The sequence below is a fragment of the Salvia hispanica genome, chromosome 2 (genome assembly GCF_023119035.1).
Source record: "Salvia hispanica cultivar TCC Black 2014 chromosome 2, UniMelb_Shisp_WGS_1.0, whole genome shotgun sequence".
NCBI classification, from domain to species: Eukaryota; Viridiplantae; Streptophyta; class Magnoliopsida; order Lamiales; family Lamiaceae; genus Salvia; species Salvia hispanica.
This window is the reverse complement of record NC_062966.1, coordinates 24420228-24436468: the sequence shown is the minus strand read 5'-3', so window position 1 is coordinate 24436468 and position 16241 is coordinate 24420228. Positions and strand designations below refer to the sequence as shown.

Below are 16241 nucleotides of genomic sequence, written 5' to 3'. Positions count from 1 at the left end.
TTTACGTATCAATTTATTTATTAATTTTTTGTCTATAGTATTTCATCACATCTTTTCTCACTCTTATTTTTCCCTCTCATAAATAGTCGAGTCATCAGTCATCTCTACTTTTTCATCTCTCCAACTTTATTATCTTTTTATTTAATATTCATCTTTTTTCTTAATCTTCACGATGGAAAGAAATACATCCGCTACTATGGCACGGGAGATTATTAGAAAAGGCAAGCCGCTACTGGAGATTCTAGGAGCATCACGCGTCCTGCCATATTTATTGTAAAATTTCAGCATAGGCTCATTTTAAGTTCTGATTCCGTCCCTGCCTCCCATCAATGATCATCAAACAAGTGTTATTTCACTTTGCAATTCATGTGAAAAATATTGCATTGTTGTTCCTAATGCTCCTCAAGATAGGGTTGAACATTAAGCATCCTAAGCATCCAACTCCTCATTCTCTTCATCCCCACTCGAATAAATCATGAGCGGATTCACACTCTCCTCCAAACCCGCCCTTTCCACCCCATCATCCTCATCCTCACTATGCACGCTACCATTTTCCCAATAACCATCACACGTTGTGGGGCACTCAAGCGTATAATGACCAAAACCCTTACACTTGAAACATTGTACCTTGGAATCACTCAATGGAGTGACGGCTGACATACTTGGATTTTACATGATTTTAGAGGGTGGTATTGTATGAATTTGATCATTTTCCGTCTATTACTGGCATGTTTATATCTATTTCTCTAGTATATTGGTATGTTGACCATTTTGTTAAGAATGTGTAGAAAAAGGTACAAAATATGTAGATGCGCAACAGCCTTGGTTTGAGACCATTTTACTGGAGATTTTGAAGTTCAATTAGTCTTTTACATACCATTCTCTTCTTCTTCGAAAGAGCTTCACGTGGGTATCTTAAATGCCTCAATAGGAGTCCCGTAGAAGAAGTTATGATCGTTTTACGAACACTACGCTGTCTATAAAATTTCACGCGGCCGGGTGAATTAGTACTTGTTAACTACACCCGGCCGGGCAGCATTGTAATTCCAGGAGCTGGTCGAAAATCATCACCCGGCTGGGTGATTTTTACCCTTTACAATTTCACCCGGCCGGGTACGTATTTTTGGCGTACTCTTTTGCCAAAAACACGATTTTTGATGGGGGATTAAAGGGGAAAACGCCTAAGGTTCAATAATTGACAACCTACCGCCTACCACACTAATACACACCCCAAGAATACCGTTGAGAGAGAATTAAAGATCGAAGACTCTACATCTGAAAGTTGAAGCTTCATTCCATAGATTCGTTCCACATGAGTTGTTAGTATCTATCCTTTACGTATTTCACTGAATTCTTTGTGTTAAACTTGGTTTTCATGAAGAACATGAGTAACTAAACGTTTCTTGTAGAATTCTTGGTGATTGATGCAAATTTCATAGTTTTTATTCAATCAATTTCGTTCTTACCTTGTTCTTTTAGTTATTTGATTATTCTTGGGTTCATTCCTTTCAATTGCTTGATCACCACTTGATTGTATAGGACTAATTAGATTAATCGGGAGATGAAACAATTAATCTGGAAATAAGAATAATTCACACCTTAATATAATAGAACTCGAGAGAGTTGAGGTTTTGAGTGAGGTCTTTGATCTTATTGTGCTTTTGGGAGTTAGGGGTTTAGGATTAGAAGGGGACTTCAATCCTAACGCCTAATCTACAGGTTTCTCACCTCGGGAGGGGGTTTAATCTATAATTGTGATCTTCTTAATAACTATAGGGACACAAAAAGGAAAGGGAAACAGATTGGATAATAGCTTGGAATTATGCATTGGATCCTTGAGTTCTACAATTTTCTCCATAGTATATTTCCACATCTTGTTTACTGGTTCCTATTTGTTTACTTGTTTGCTTTCAATAGTGTTAGAACAAACCAAACTTTTTCCAATTGTCTACATAGTAGTTAATATTTGTTCGTAGTATTTAATTTGATATACGTCTCTATGTGATACGATACTCTTGCTTACTGATTGATGCACTAGCCCCGTACACTTGTGGCGGGTATTACTAGTGTTTAATAAGTTGAGTCAAGTTTTTGACGCCGTTGCTGGAGATAATTTGTCATTATAGCTTAATATTGTGATAATAATTGAGATTACTAGTCTAGATTTTATTCGCTTTATTTTTATTTTTATTTTTGAGTTCTCTAATCCTTGTGTTTCCTTGTTCAGGTTGTATGCACACACGTTCTAAAGGTCCACCTTTAGAATTCATCGATCTTGAGATCGAAGCGTCCAATAGAAAAAGGAACACTCAGAGGAGGATGAACCAAAGGATCCGCATATCATCATCGGATCATAGGGGTCCACCTTCCCCTTTTCGAACTCCATCACCTATTCCATCTCCATCTCCACTTCCATAATGAGGAGAATAATGAGAACAAAATGGAGAACAATCATGAGGAGAATAATGAGAACAAAAATGTGTAACATCAAGGCGTGAGGCTAGTGGTGGAGCCCGTGCAAATCTGTTCTCTAGTTATGCGTTTAAGTAGTTGTTTCCCTACATCACTATATATTCTATTAAGGTATATATATATACACATATGTTATAGAGTGGGGTTTGTAACAACGGTGCTATGGTTATATTGTGATTGTAATCATGATAGGGACTTTTGCACAACTATTCACACAAAATACTGTAAATCGATGATGTTATTCGCATAAAAAAAATTAAACTTGTTAGGAAGGCCCTCCATTGTTTATCGCTTTTCTCATGGTGCACATTGGGTAGTAGCCCAGCAACGAGTCTAAATTTTTTGCTTTGTTTATCGCTTTTCTCATGGTGCACATTGGATAGTAGCTAGCAAAGAGTGCGAGTCTAAATGTTTGACTTCTATATGATAAATATGGATTCTTCTACTGTGGTTAGTTTGCGTTTTATCCTGTTTTTTTTTACCTAAATAATGAAAATAAATGTTCAGGCAAATTATTTTTTTATGAAAAGCTCCAAAAATCTCGAAGATAGTGAAATACTATTGTTGGCAATATTTTCCAATACATAATAAGAAAAATCTCGAAGAAGTTCTCACCTAGAAGAACGAAATCACAGCTATTTGACGCGTAAATGAAAATATTCCTTTTTCTTTTTATTCATTTTCAAATAAAGTACACCAATACAATAGTAAATAGGAGTATGAAAAAATGTAATGGGATGACACAAGCCCTACTTTGGACCTAAACAAAACAGAACAACACAACTAAAATGAGAAAAATAATTATATATTCTCCATCGACTTATTGTGATTTAATAAAAAAGTTTATGGAAATAAAACTCAATACTCTGTTTATAGTAGTAGAGTATTTTTTTTTTTTAAGTAGAAAGTAACTTCCAACTCTTAATTTCCCCTCTCTTATCATCTTTTTATTTAATATCTTTCTCTTAATCTTCATATCGAAAAGAAATGCTTCCACTACTATGAAACGGAGGGAGTGTATTTTAAGTCAAGTTCCACTCGCGTTAGACATATTTTGAGTGAGGGATTTATTTTCATCATCGTGAACTGATAGGCTAGCATTCGTCACCATTTTGGAGTCACTTTTCATGCTATATTGTTGAAAATTTGCATATAAAGATGCATGTTTTGGCAGGAAATGAATGGAGTGGTCCGACGAGCATGCTAATGGAATGGATTCTGGATTACATGCAAAAGTAGAGGCAAATTGGATACAAATTCAGTATTTGGAGAAGGAAGGAATCCACAAGACACAAACTGCCCAGTTTGATGGATTGGCCAGTGTCCGAGCAATGCTGACAGCTCTTCAAAGTCGCATTTCAAAGTTAAATTGACGAGTCTTTGTGCTACCAATGGCCACAAGAGACACTTTTGAAGGCAAAAGAAGCCAACTACCATCATTGGGAGTGGAGAAGCCTTCCACATCAGATTGGTTGGAAGATGTGTAACAAAAGAACAACAAAACTTATCTTTTGGCCTAACTTTTGGGACACCACTTTTTAGCTAGCTTTAGTTAGTTTTATTTCCTCTCTCCAAGCTTAGTTTTCTCTCATCCTTGAAGTAAATTTCGAACCATAGGCAGCCATTGCCACTTTTGCTCACCATGGGGTGAAGCTTGTAGTTTATGTAGTGCTTTAATGCTTTGAATGATCTAGATCCTTGTTTGTACTCATTTTCCAGCATCTTAACTCTCTAGTTAAGGTTGTTGGGTTGATCTTAAAGAGCTTTTGGTGTATTTAAATCTCTAGGTGTTTAGCATTTATGTTTGGTTGTTGGTGTTCTTGAGCATTTAGTTAAAATCTTGCCTTGGTTCTACTATTTTCGTTCTCTAGCTAGCCTTTGTCCTTGTTGATTCTTTTTCTTGTTTATTTGAAGTTTTTTATGCTTTTGAAAGGGTCTTGCAGGGGCTGATTCTACTTGAAGCTTTTGATTGAAGAAAAGAAAAAAAGACATAGTGGTTGTTGCTAGTTTAGTTTTACTTGCTTAGCTTGTTTAAATTTCTCTTTTTGCATCTTATTTCTTTGATCTTTTCTAAGTGTTTAGGTCAGCTAGTTAATCCTTCTTTTCCATCCTTTTAATTTCGAAAATCAGTAAAAAAAGTGAGGAGAAAACGTTTGTGAATTTAAGTTGCAATTGTTGGTGATATTCCCTTGCTTAGTAGCTTTGTTCTTGTATGCTAGCTAATGTGTTTTAGTTGCTGCAGTTTCTTTAGTTATTTCTATCCTCCATTGTTGAATGTTCTTAAGCTTGTTCATCTTCTCCAAGTTGCTAATTTTTAGCTTTTTATTTGGTGTTTTCAAGGCATAATAAGGTAGTTAACTTGTTGATCTTATGTTTCTTTAGCATAGTTAAGTGTGTAGAAGTCTTTTAGTCTCTCTTTTCTCATAGTTTTCGTGCCTTAGTGTATTTAGGAACCCAAAAATCTGATTTCAAATTGCTAATCCTTTTATCCTTTGTTTAGTTTAGTTGTCTACTACTTTTGACCACTGGATAATAGCCCATAGCAAGCAGCAAGTACAATCCCTTTTCACTCTTTGACATGGAGCCTCCAAAATCAATTTTAAACTCTCTCTCTCATGCTTTTCATGTCAGCTTAGTTACCTTAGGAAGTCTCCAAAATAGCTAGATAAGTAGGCTTTTAGATCTCACCTTTTAAGTGTCTCTTTCCTAGTAAATTAGCTTCTCTAGCTTTCATTTAGGTGTGAACATTTAGAATTTAGTTAGCAGCCTTCTACTTAGTTCTTTTTGCTTCTTTTACTTAGTAATTTTTGTGGCAAAAGCTGGTTCCTTTCCCCTTGTTCCCTTTATTCCCGAAAATGTTATTTTACAAAGTGTTGTTATTTTTCTCGCCACTATTCTGATTTTGCTGCTAAACTGCCCAGTTTACTTACTTGCCCAGTTTAAGTATCAGTTTATTTGTTTTGTCTCAAATTCATAGTTTGCTTGTATTGTTACCTTATTTAAACTTTAGTTCCCACTATGTTCGTAAGTCTGGTTTAATTTCTGTAGTTTCCTCCTTCTTTAAATTAAAGCGTGGCGGCATCGCCAAACTCTTAAGCGTTGAAATACATAACGGATACGACCGTTCCTCGTGGGATCGACATCCGACTTACCACGTACTAATTAATAGTATTTTGGGAAGTGGGAATGTATAAGTATTGTTGAACAGGAAGAACACGCGCCTACGACACGCGTGCAAAATTCCTTCCTTTCATGAACAAATGTATCCATCAATACATCAACTTATTAAGTTTTACAGTATTGAAATTCCAGAAATGTAAGCTACAATACATACAAGAATCAAACTCTATTACCTGCTACAATTGTTGTATAGATATGGTGTAGACCGGCCGCAACTTCAATCATATTGATTCTTTCATCTGCTGAATGGGCTAAACATTTCATTGCCAATTGAAATATTGACAACAAACATTGCTCCTAGCAGAGTGATATTGATCTTCCGTTGATAATAGAGCGGACGCCATAATTTTCGTTGCTGCATTTTGCTCTAATGCTTCACTTACCCACTCCTTTAAACCCATCTCTTCTCCGAACATATCATCAGTTGGCTTCTTTCCAGTGAACATCTCTAGCAACGTCCCCTTTTATTGAGACTTTGCCATCATTCCAAACTCTAATAGTATTACACACATTCAACATTTTATTAAGATTAGGTAAATCATTTATATATGATGAAATATAAGTTAGAAAGCGAAAGTATCATGCATGCATCACCTGGTGCTGCGTAACCAATAGTTGCCATTGTTTGTGTTTGGATAGTTGTTTCCCCTCCATCAAAAAGCTTGGAAATGCCAAATTCAGCAAGATGAGCAGTCATGTCTTGATCAAGCAACACATTACTTGGCTTTATATCACAATGAACAACTGGGAATGTGTAGTAACGATGAAGATATTCCAAGGCGGCCGTACCATCTACTGCTATATTCAGTGTCTGTATAAGATCCAAACCACAATTATCGGAGACCATTTATCCAAGCTCCTATACGGCATGTATGCCAGAATCAATGCTTTAAACTCCATATTGCAACAACATCCAATAACTCGAACTAAGTTTCTGTGTCGAATATCCCTTAATATAGCAGTTTCAACTTCAAATCTCCTTTCCGCTCCTTGCAGTTCCAAATGGAATACTTTTACTGCATCTTTTAACCCATCAAAAAGTGTTGCTTCGAATACAAAAGCAAAACTACCTCTTCCAAGTAGGTTGGTTTCACTAAATGAATTTGTTCCTAGTTCAAGTTCATTGTAAGAAATTCTTCTGCGTTCAGTAGTTCCCGGTGGAATGTAAGCTATTTTTTTCCGCTTGTGCATGCATACGAGAACCAGCATTACACAAACAATGATGATAGCTAAAATAACCCATGACACCACAAGTTTCTTCAACCATGATCTATGATTATTTCTGAGCAGGGCGGGACTTCAAATGTTATTCCACCACAAAGAGCTAAGTTGCGGGAAAAAGACGATGCACTGAAGTTACAAAAACGGCCCCTATCTGGAATTTTCCTCTCTAATTTATTGTTGAAAACGTTAAAGTTTTCAAGAAAGGGAAGGTTTTCTAAAGATTTGGGTATTGCTCCAGAAATATTATTGTAAGATAAATCCAATCTTACTAAACCCTTAACCTCTCCCAGTGAATGAGGAATGGATCCACTAAACAAATTATTTGATAAGTCAAGAAATTCTAAAGATTCACAACCATCAATTAAGCTGGGAATATTGCCTGAAAAATGATTCGAAGAAAAATCCAAGGAGTTTATTAACTTTAAAGTGCCAAGATGTTATGCCAATTGATCATTCAAGGAATTAGAGGACAAATTTAAAAAAATGAGATCATTAAGAGACCAAAACTTGGGAGGGATGACTGAATTCAAATGGTTAGAATCTAAGTAGATTTCTCTCAAGAATTTAGCATCACCTAAACATTCAGGTATTGCACCCACAAGCATGTCCACTAATGTTCATTTTTAATGTTATCTTATTGTGTGTTGTTCGAGTTTGGCCTTATCATGTCGTCGAGTTTATATATATTGTGAGATACTATCTATAAATAAAAATGGACTAATTTTAGTGGACGTAACAAAAATGAACTACTGTGACAATTGTTTTTAATTTCATTCTTGTTCATAATGTTAATCTAGATTTTTTGGTCGTTATCGAATCGTGTAAACGTGATATCATTTTGTTATCGTGTGTACGAGACATGTTCGTGCTGAATGCATTTTTTTTTATTATTATTAAGTGGTATTTATGTTTGATCTTATCATTATGAGTTGTTTCATGTCAGGCTATTATTTGAAGGATGTATAATAGTAATATAAAAATAAATTATTTTTCAAGAATGGGGAACTGTACAATTAGAAAAACTTATCTATGTGAACCTAGTGTTTTAAAAATTTGATCAGCTTGCAACTGGTTCATTGAATTGTTGAATACTTGAATCGTCTTGAACCGAATAATTTGGCCTCCCAAATATAATTTTAAATTGTGGCTAACAGTATCTGATCCCTTTCAAGAAAGATTGTGGCATGTTTTGAGTGCAAGGCACTGAGCTGGATTGACATGTCTGATGAGAGCTTTGCAGAGAGGCCGGTTGCGTTTTCTTGCATCGAGGGGATCTTCTTCTCTGGAACATTCTGCAAAATTTTCGGGTTGACGAAGCGCGGGTTCATGCCTGGTTGCCGTGAACTGTAATTTTATGCGTTTAAAGGAAAATAATTATATGTAGAAATTAATTATTGTTTCCCACTTCCTCTCTTCTCCTTTCACCATTGATAGTAACAGACTTTGGTTTTGCAGAACGGACATTCTTTTTTCCACACATCTGTATTTGCAGAATACTATTTAAGTACCTTATAACCGATTAGTTTTCATTGTATGATTCTTCTAATAATGTGCTAGAATGTACAACAATTGCAACTTACTCCCTCCGTCTCGGATAATTTGTCCCAGTTTTCTATTTCGGTCCGTCCCACATAATTTGTCTCATTTTACTTTTACCATTTTTGGTAGTGGACCTCATATTCCACTAACTCATTCATACTCACATTTCATTATAAAACTAATTATAAAGGTAGGACCTACATTCCACTAACTTTTTCAATCCACTTTTCATTATATTTCTTAAAACCCGTGCCCAGTCAAAGTGACCCGAATTATCCGGGACGGAGGGAGTATTTGTCAATTGTTAGTTTACTTATAGATCTTGGTGGTCCGATCGTTTCAAGCATGTTAACTAATCTTCCATATGTGTATTTATCCATACTTAATTTTTCATGACATATGGTATCATCATCCTAATTGAGTATGTAAATGTAACGCGATCGGCAAAGCTCATTCATAGAACATCATTAGCTTTAAGCTTTAATGTTCCGTTTTCCTTATTTGCATACGAACGATAAGAATAAATAATTTCAAATTTACAACTAAGTATCGAGCATTGAACTATTACTTGATGCAAGATGCTTGTGCTCGATCAAGCGTTTAATCATCGAACTAACATTGTCCATTTTTTGATGCATTATGCTCGATTGTGTGCTTGCTTAGCATTTTGAGGTCGAGCGTCGTGCTTTCAAGCATTGCCCGGTTAACCATCAAGCGTAAGCAGCATTAGGCGGTAGTGTCGTAGTGATGGTGTGTCTACAGCAGCGGAATGTTCGGGTTTATTAGGCGTCCCGTCGCTTGCCTTTACCCTTTTGGCGCCCTAGTTCCAACCGGGCAGCGAAACCGGAATTTTTCTGCATTTTACCGAATTTAAAAATAATGATGTCCTCTTAAAATTAAGAGTGCATCGAGTAGTGGTGGATCCGCAGCTGTATATCTGTGCTTGTGGCTGAGCATATATGGGGAATTCAACTTAAAAGGGAAAAAATATTCATGAGAGCATATATATATGTGGGGAAATTTGATTACTTTTGCATAACTGAAGAGTTTATTGTCTAACCATGGAACCATTAATCATACACGTACAAAATAAATATTAAACATAAAACAATAGATTTCTTTTACTAACTAAACATTGTGGTGTTGCAGAAGCCTTTGATAAGATAATTTGCTTTCATTTCATTAAGAAAGTATCGCGACACATCCCGTGGGAATGGGACAAATACGAGGTACTCTATTGCTTAGTTTAGCTTTAACTATTTACGAATTGTTTGGAGATGTGAAGAGGTTTAAAAATGTAGAGTGCTTTTTCCATATATTTTCCCCCCGGCTAAGATGACACATTTCTTAATCGGCATGATATTTTAGGAATTGTTGGTTAATATGTTTAATTGTTTAATTGGAGAGAGAAACAATGGATGTAAGTATTAAATGGAGTGAAAAAGAGAGTTGAATATTTAATTAGAGTGAGAAGAAAATGGTTGATTGTATTAATTGGAGAGACTCCAAAAATATAAATATGTCATCTTGATTGGGACAAATAAAAAATTAGTAGTAGTACTTAAGTTTACTCTTTTTTAATTTAATAATAAAAGTAATTAGATTAAAAATCAAATTAGTAATATAAATTATCACAAAAAATTAGCATTATTTTTAGTCCGCAATCCCGGTAAAGCAAAATTACCTAAGTCGTTAACTATTAACCAAGTTGGGTACTCATTTCATTTTACAAATGCTTTATCTGAAATACATTAAATTAAAACTAAAAAGAATATATAAAAGGTTATGAAAAGCCCCAAATCGGCAAATCGCCTCTCTACCATCTTCATCTTCATCGTCTTCAGTGTGATTGATGAGTCTATTAATGGAGCGTGATTTCTTCAAATATCTACCATCAGAAATCACCACCAACATCCTCTCACGCCTGCCCATCCGAAGCCTCGCAGTCAGCAAGTCTGTTTGCAAACCATGGCTCAACTTAATCGATTCCGACGAGTTCCACAAATCCGAAATCAAAACCCCTCCCGCCCTAGCTCTCCTGACGCCGAAAGGGAGGGACGCAACTCAGTGCGCGATTTACGAAATTGAAGACGAAGACGAAGTCGATTTGCAGAAAAGCCATGATCTTCACTACATTTCGCTCACGGACTTTGATATCCCTCATCCAAACAGAGGATTTATGGAAGCCACTGCTAATGGATTGCTTCTTCTCTACCCACGATCAACAACAGGTATTCCTCTTTACATATGCAATCTGATCACTCGTGAATATACCGAGCTCTGTTACCCTGCGGACTGCATCCCGGGTCATTTGTTGGAATTTGGATTCGGTGTGAGCAAAATAATACCGAGCTCTGTTACCCTGCGGACTGCATCCCGGGTCATTTGTTGGAATTTGGATTCGGTGTGAGCAAAATAAGTGGGCAATATAAGGTCCTTTGCATCAATTTGGGCACCGACTCTCATAATGTGTACACCCTCGGAATAGGATCATGGAGGCGTGTTGAAGCCGGCGCTGCTTCTGGTTTCAGATTTCATGGTCAAAGCATTGTATGTAATGGCAACCTCCATTGGATAGTGTTCGATTTGAGTCATAACATACGGATTTGTGGTTTTGATGTTGAAACAGAATGTTTTAGAATCTTCTCTGGTCCTCCTATGGGACATGGAGATGGGGATTTGTCGATTTTGAGGGACTCCCTGTGTTATTCTTACACACACGACAATGAACTTGTCATTTGGATGTTGAAGGAATACCATTCTTGGACTATAGAGTTCAAGTTGAGTACTATTGGTTTTGATTTTGATTATATATGCGTTGATCTAGTTAAACATTTTAAAGATGGTAACATTTTGATGTTGCTGGACGAATCTGATCTCATCTACTACTCCAACAAGACAAGAACTTTTCAACGAGTCAGAATGTTTAAGGATGCAGCTGACTGTTACCTTACCGCCCTGATTTTCACTCCTAGCCTTTTCTCACTCAAGAATTTCGGATTCGAGAAAGTGATCTCGTTTTAGTTCATAATGTTAGTCTACATTTGTGTGTTCGTGTTAATGTTTCTTTGTGGTGTAGTTTTTGGGTTCTAAGGTTTCTTTGTCATCTAGTGTATGGTTTTTTCCGGATCGTGCCAACCTGACCCACACTAGTATATATATATTGGCTGTTTTCTATAATCTCATTGTACTAGTTCATAAGCCTAATCTAAATGAACATGAAGAAATGAAGATATGAAGAAAAGAAGAAAAAAAATGAAGCCTTCATAAAGGCTATTGAAAAGATGGTTTCGAATTCCAGCTTCCTGTGAGATTGAATTTTGTATAGCTGAGTTCACCAGTAGCAAAGGTTCAGGTGAATATTAAATTTTAATAATTTTAGATTGAAAAATTAAATAATTTCATGTTCTTAAATACTTTCTTTGTCCTGTTAAAAATAAAACATTTCCTACAGTGGAAACAACACTATATCTAATTTTTCTTCTCTCTTACTTTAGTCTCTCTTTGTTAACTCACAAAACAACACTGCACAAAATCTCGTGCCAGAAACCAAATGTTTCATATTCATTGGGACGGAGGGAGTATCTTATACGTAGTTTGGAAAGGTAGTATATAAAATAATTAAATTGAGTAAACACTTATGTATGGAATGTGAAATAAGGTTACTATCAATGTGAAACAATGAAAGGCTTTTCCCAGTAACATGGGTAATGTATCCTATTCCTATTCAGAAAAAATAAATAAACATATATAATATCGATTTTGCACTCTTGGACCATAGTGTTCATGTTGTACTCTTGATTTTGATTGGAACTTCAATGTTGATTGGGATATGTCTGTTTAGCGACTCATCTACTACTCCAACAAGACAAGAACTTGGCCTCTTTAAAGATGCAGCAGCTTCAGTTTATTACAATGCTTATGCCATGATTTCCACTCCTTGCATTTTCCTTTTAATTTCCGCTCAATGAACTGAAGATGAATTAGCAGGAGACGAAGGTATTCCTTTTAATTTCTTCTATGTATCTATTTTACCTTATACAGTTGATTGTGTTAACATTGCTAGCAGAATCAGAGCTTGTCTTATCACTCAGTTGTTGTTCAGATTTACAATTGAGATTTCTGGATGTACTAATACATAGGAATGGACTTAGAGCATTATCATAAAAATTTTTGTATTTTTAAGTTTTTTTCTTTTGATTTTTTCTCTTTATCTTTTCACAGACATGGTGAAACGCTGTCACGTAGGTCTAGCTTTATCTGCCACTCACAAAAACTTTAGTTAAGCCTTAAACTTGTCCCATCCTATTTGTTCTTTGGTATTTGTTTCTATTAATTTCAATGGAAGGTTGGCTCTATTTACTCATTGGTTTGAGTGATCTGAATAGTAAATTTATTAGATCCATCCAGCTTTTTTAAGTTTTAGAGTCTGATATTGAAGGATGGTTGATTTCATCATTATTTTGGTTTGATGAAATATGGAGATAACTGCCTCCATTATTCTACTATTGTAAAATGTAAAGTTGTGATTCCGGGTTAAAGAATCTTGTTGTAGTGGAAGAGGCTGGCTGGCTGAATTAATCGGCGAAAATGAGTAAATGCATATTGCCAAACTATATATGAAGCAGTCATGTTTTAACGGAAGACAACACGAGATATGACCTTCAATTCTTGTATAAATACGCCTTAAGCGTTCCAAATTTTATACTGAATATAGGGTTTTTCGCCGCCGCTGCTTCTATTGCATTTACATACAGAAGAGGAGGTAAAAATTTCCCCCATATTTCCATCCCTTTCCATTTCTTTCCATTACAATTAGTTTTTTGATCTTCGTATTGAAATAACCGGTCATCTATTTTATGGTTTCTATTTTTGGATTAAAGCATTCAAGCACGGGATCTTGTAATTGGAGATTTCGTTCACTTCTTACTGAGAGGTTTCTTTAAATTCTCAGTATTAATTTATTGCACTCGAATGTAATAATAGATCTATGTAATATTAACATTGCTAATGCGCATCTTAGTTAGATCTGGCAATTCATGATGTTGCGTTTATTTTGTATCATCATTTCATGTTTTCTGTTATCCATTCTGTGCCTTTTCATAATCTCCTTCCTCTTTATTCGTGTTTGATATTGTCTTGTTTAGATCATGCTATCATGATGTCTTGTTGAGGATTGTCTGTGTCTTTAACTTAATTTCTGGTTTGGGATGTTTATTTGCCTGTTTCGAAGCCAACTTAGTCAAATTCATGTCTGGTTTGTCATGTATAGTTCTTGCTATCGTGCCTGCAAAAAAGGCCAACTTAGTACCCAAATAATGCACAATTCATGCACGATTCGCGCCGTCTAATGTTATAATAAACTTAATTAGTACCCAATTAAGCACAATCCATACCCAATTCATGCACATTAATGCACAATTTATGCACAATTCATGCACAATTCGCGCTGTCTAATGTGTTTTTTTCCGGTTGAAATGTCACTGTATTATTGCCTCCATCCTTACATTCATTACATGGGTATGTATTTAAGCCATGTTAGATTGTTGAGATTTTGACCTTGCAATCTATCCTTTTAGGCTGTTATTTGAAAAATGAAACAAGCGAAAATGGAAGAAGGAAATGGGGTCGATCACTTTACTTGCATCCCGGAGGAACTACTCTTGTTGATATTAAGCTGGATTGAATACCTAAAGCATCTGTGCAGATACTCCCTTGTGGACTTCTCTCTAAGCTGGCTGGCTTTACCAGGGAAGAAATGATTGAATTCATCAAGTCATCACCGATTAAGGATTTGGGGTTCTTCTCATTCCTTCGGAACTTCAAGGAACTCAGATCTATTTCGTTGGACTTGACATGTCCTCGTGGCATCTTGCATTTCCTCACACTGGAAAGTGAGGGTAAAATTCAGCAATGGTGGAGCCTTGGTAGAACTTTTTCTGGAACTACCAGCTTATGTTCCCGCGCAGGCTTCTTCATCTTCATCTGATGAGGCTTATTCATCTGATGAGACTTCTTCATCTGATGAGTCTTCATCCGATGACGACGTTGCACCAGCAGACGAAGGAATGAGTAACAACACATTGTTTCTCTTTGGATGTTGCAGTATTTGGTTACTTGTGCAATAAATTGGTCATATTTCTCATTTTGCTGGCTGATTCAGTTTTTTCTTTAAAACGAGTATATATGATAATAATTGCATGAAAATGATTTTTTAAAGTTGGCTTGAAAGTGTTAAATTAAAGTAAAATACTTTGAACTGGCTGTAATATAAGCATAATCTGAATTGTCTGTAATGGACAATCTCGTGCTGCAACCACTTCCTTATCTGCGGATCAGGGCAGTGTTTGCGCGCCTCTGCTGCATAATTCCCTCGGCTGCTTCAGCGAGTGATGGGGTTGAGAGGTTGTGTTTGCGGTGTTGGCCACGTTTTCTGTTGTGGTGGTGCATTCGGAACAACACTAAGTACTGCGACACGGGATGAAGTCAGCTGGTTTTAGTATATGGGCAGTTCAAATATTTTTTGTTGGAAATGCTCGTCTTATTGTTAGACATTTGCCAACGTTTAAGGAACATAAACAGCCATGACTTAATTGAAACCTTAGACACGGACACAACTCGTATAACACATGAACACAAAAATGTAGATTAATATCATGAACTAGAACGAGATAACATTCTCAAACCCAAAACTCTCTAGCAAGAAAAAGCTAGGAGTGAAAATCTTAGCATAAGTAAAGCAATGCTCTCGAGCTGCATCCTTACACATATTGATTGGTTGAATAGTTCTTGTCTTGTTGGAATGGTAGATGAGTGTCTTCTCATCCAACAACATCAAAATGTCTCCATTTTTGAAAGCTTTGATGGGATGAAGAAACGACAATTTAGTCGGATCAAAAATAAATAGTACTAAACCTATATTCTATAGTCCAAGATTCTTCGACTTGATACTTCTTCATTAACCAGATGACAATTTCATTGCCACCCCATGTGCAATAACTAAAACAAAGGCGGTCCCTCAAAAGAGACAACTCCCTAACTCCAACCATCACGGGAGGAAGGGAGTATATTATTTAAATTTTTTGATTGAATTTGGCTTGAAAGGTAAAATTTGAGTTATATATTGGATTTAATTTAAGCATAATATTTTATTCATTGTAATTGTTCCTTGGTTGCTTTTGATTTTGATTGGGATTGTGATTTTTAATCAAAGTTTTTAAACACTGAAATTGTTCCTCCTCCACTATTTATTTATTTATTTATTTTTTTGTCTAAATCCTCTAAGTAATCACTTCCTCCGTACCACTCTATGCAGAGGATTTATGTTCTAATATAAGATTTTATTTAGTGTTATTTTGTAAGTTAAAAGTCGAGATGGTAAAGTAAGAGAGATAGAAAAAATAGAAAAAATGATGTTTTTATTTGTAGAAATATATAATTTAAAGTATATTTTTCAAAAAGGAAAATGGTTTATTTAAAGTGAAACATGAGTAGTTATTAAATTAGAATATAAAGAGTATGATTTCCAAATCCTTCTGATTTTATCACCAATTAAATTTTTTGAGTGAACATTAAAATTAGTCCATAATGTACTATTTTATTTTTACCCTTCTAGGGACCTGAATTAAAAAAAATATAATATATATAAAAAATGGAAAATATCAAAATAACTCATCATTTTCCAATGAACTTAAATAAACAAAGGAAAAATAATTGCGTTACTATTATTTTATAAATACATTAAATATTCACCAAAGCCTTCATTTCCATTTTAGCCCCAATTCCCAGCTCTGCCTCTTCTTCCGTAATGGAGCGTGATTTGTTCG

The 16241-nt window shown here is 35.5% G+C and overlaps 2 protein-coding genes across 5 annotated transcripts; one reads left to right on the top strand and one right to left on the bottom strand.

Annotated features, from left to right (window-relative positions):
* Positions 1-429: 429 nt before the first annotated feature.
* On the bottom strand, positions 430-6499 carry LOC125206556 (receptor kinase-like protein Xa21). Its single transcript, XM_048105802.1, has 2 exons — positions 6247-6499; positions 430-653 (listed from the first exon to the last, which is right to left on the bottom strand). The coding sequence occupies exons 1-2, from the start codon at positions 6497-6499 to the stop codon at positions 430-432; spliced, it is 477 nt and encodes a 158-aa protein (XP_047961759.1).
* Positions 6500-10190: 3691 nt separating this feature from the next.
* LOC125205852 (putative F-box protein At5g36200) lies at positions 10191-14560 on the top strand. 4 transcript variants are annotated; one of them, XM_048105007.1, is made up of 5 exons: positions 10191-10646; positions 12640-12696; positions 13133-13180; positions 13299-13351; positions 13995-14560. In XM_048105007.1, exons 1-4 carry the CDS (start codon positions 10268-10270, stop codon positions 13319-13321), a joined length of 507 nt encoding a protein of 168 aa, XP_047960964.1. In that variant the 5' UTR covers positions 10191-10267; the 3' UTR covers positions 13322-13351; positions 13995-14560. The 4 variants fall into 4 exon arrangements, with proteins under 4 accessions (XP_047960964.1, XP_047960967.1, XP_047960966.1 ...); XM_048105010.1 differs by lacking the exons at positions 12640-12696; positions 13133-13180; positions 13299-13351; XM_048105009.1 differs by lacking the exons at positions 12640-12696; positions 13995-14560 and having other exon boundaries at positions 13133-13974.
* The last annotated feature ends 1681 nt before the right edge of the window (positions 14561-16241 follow it).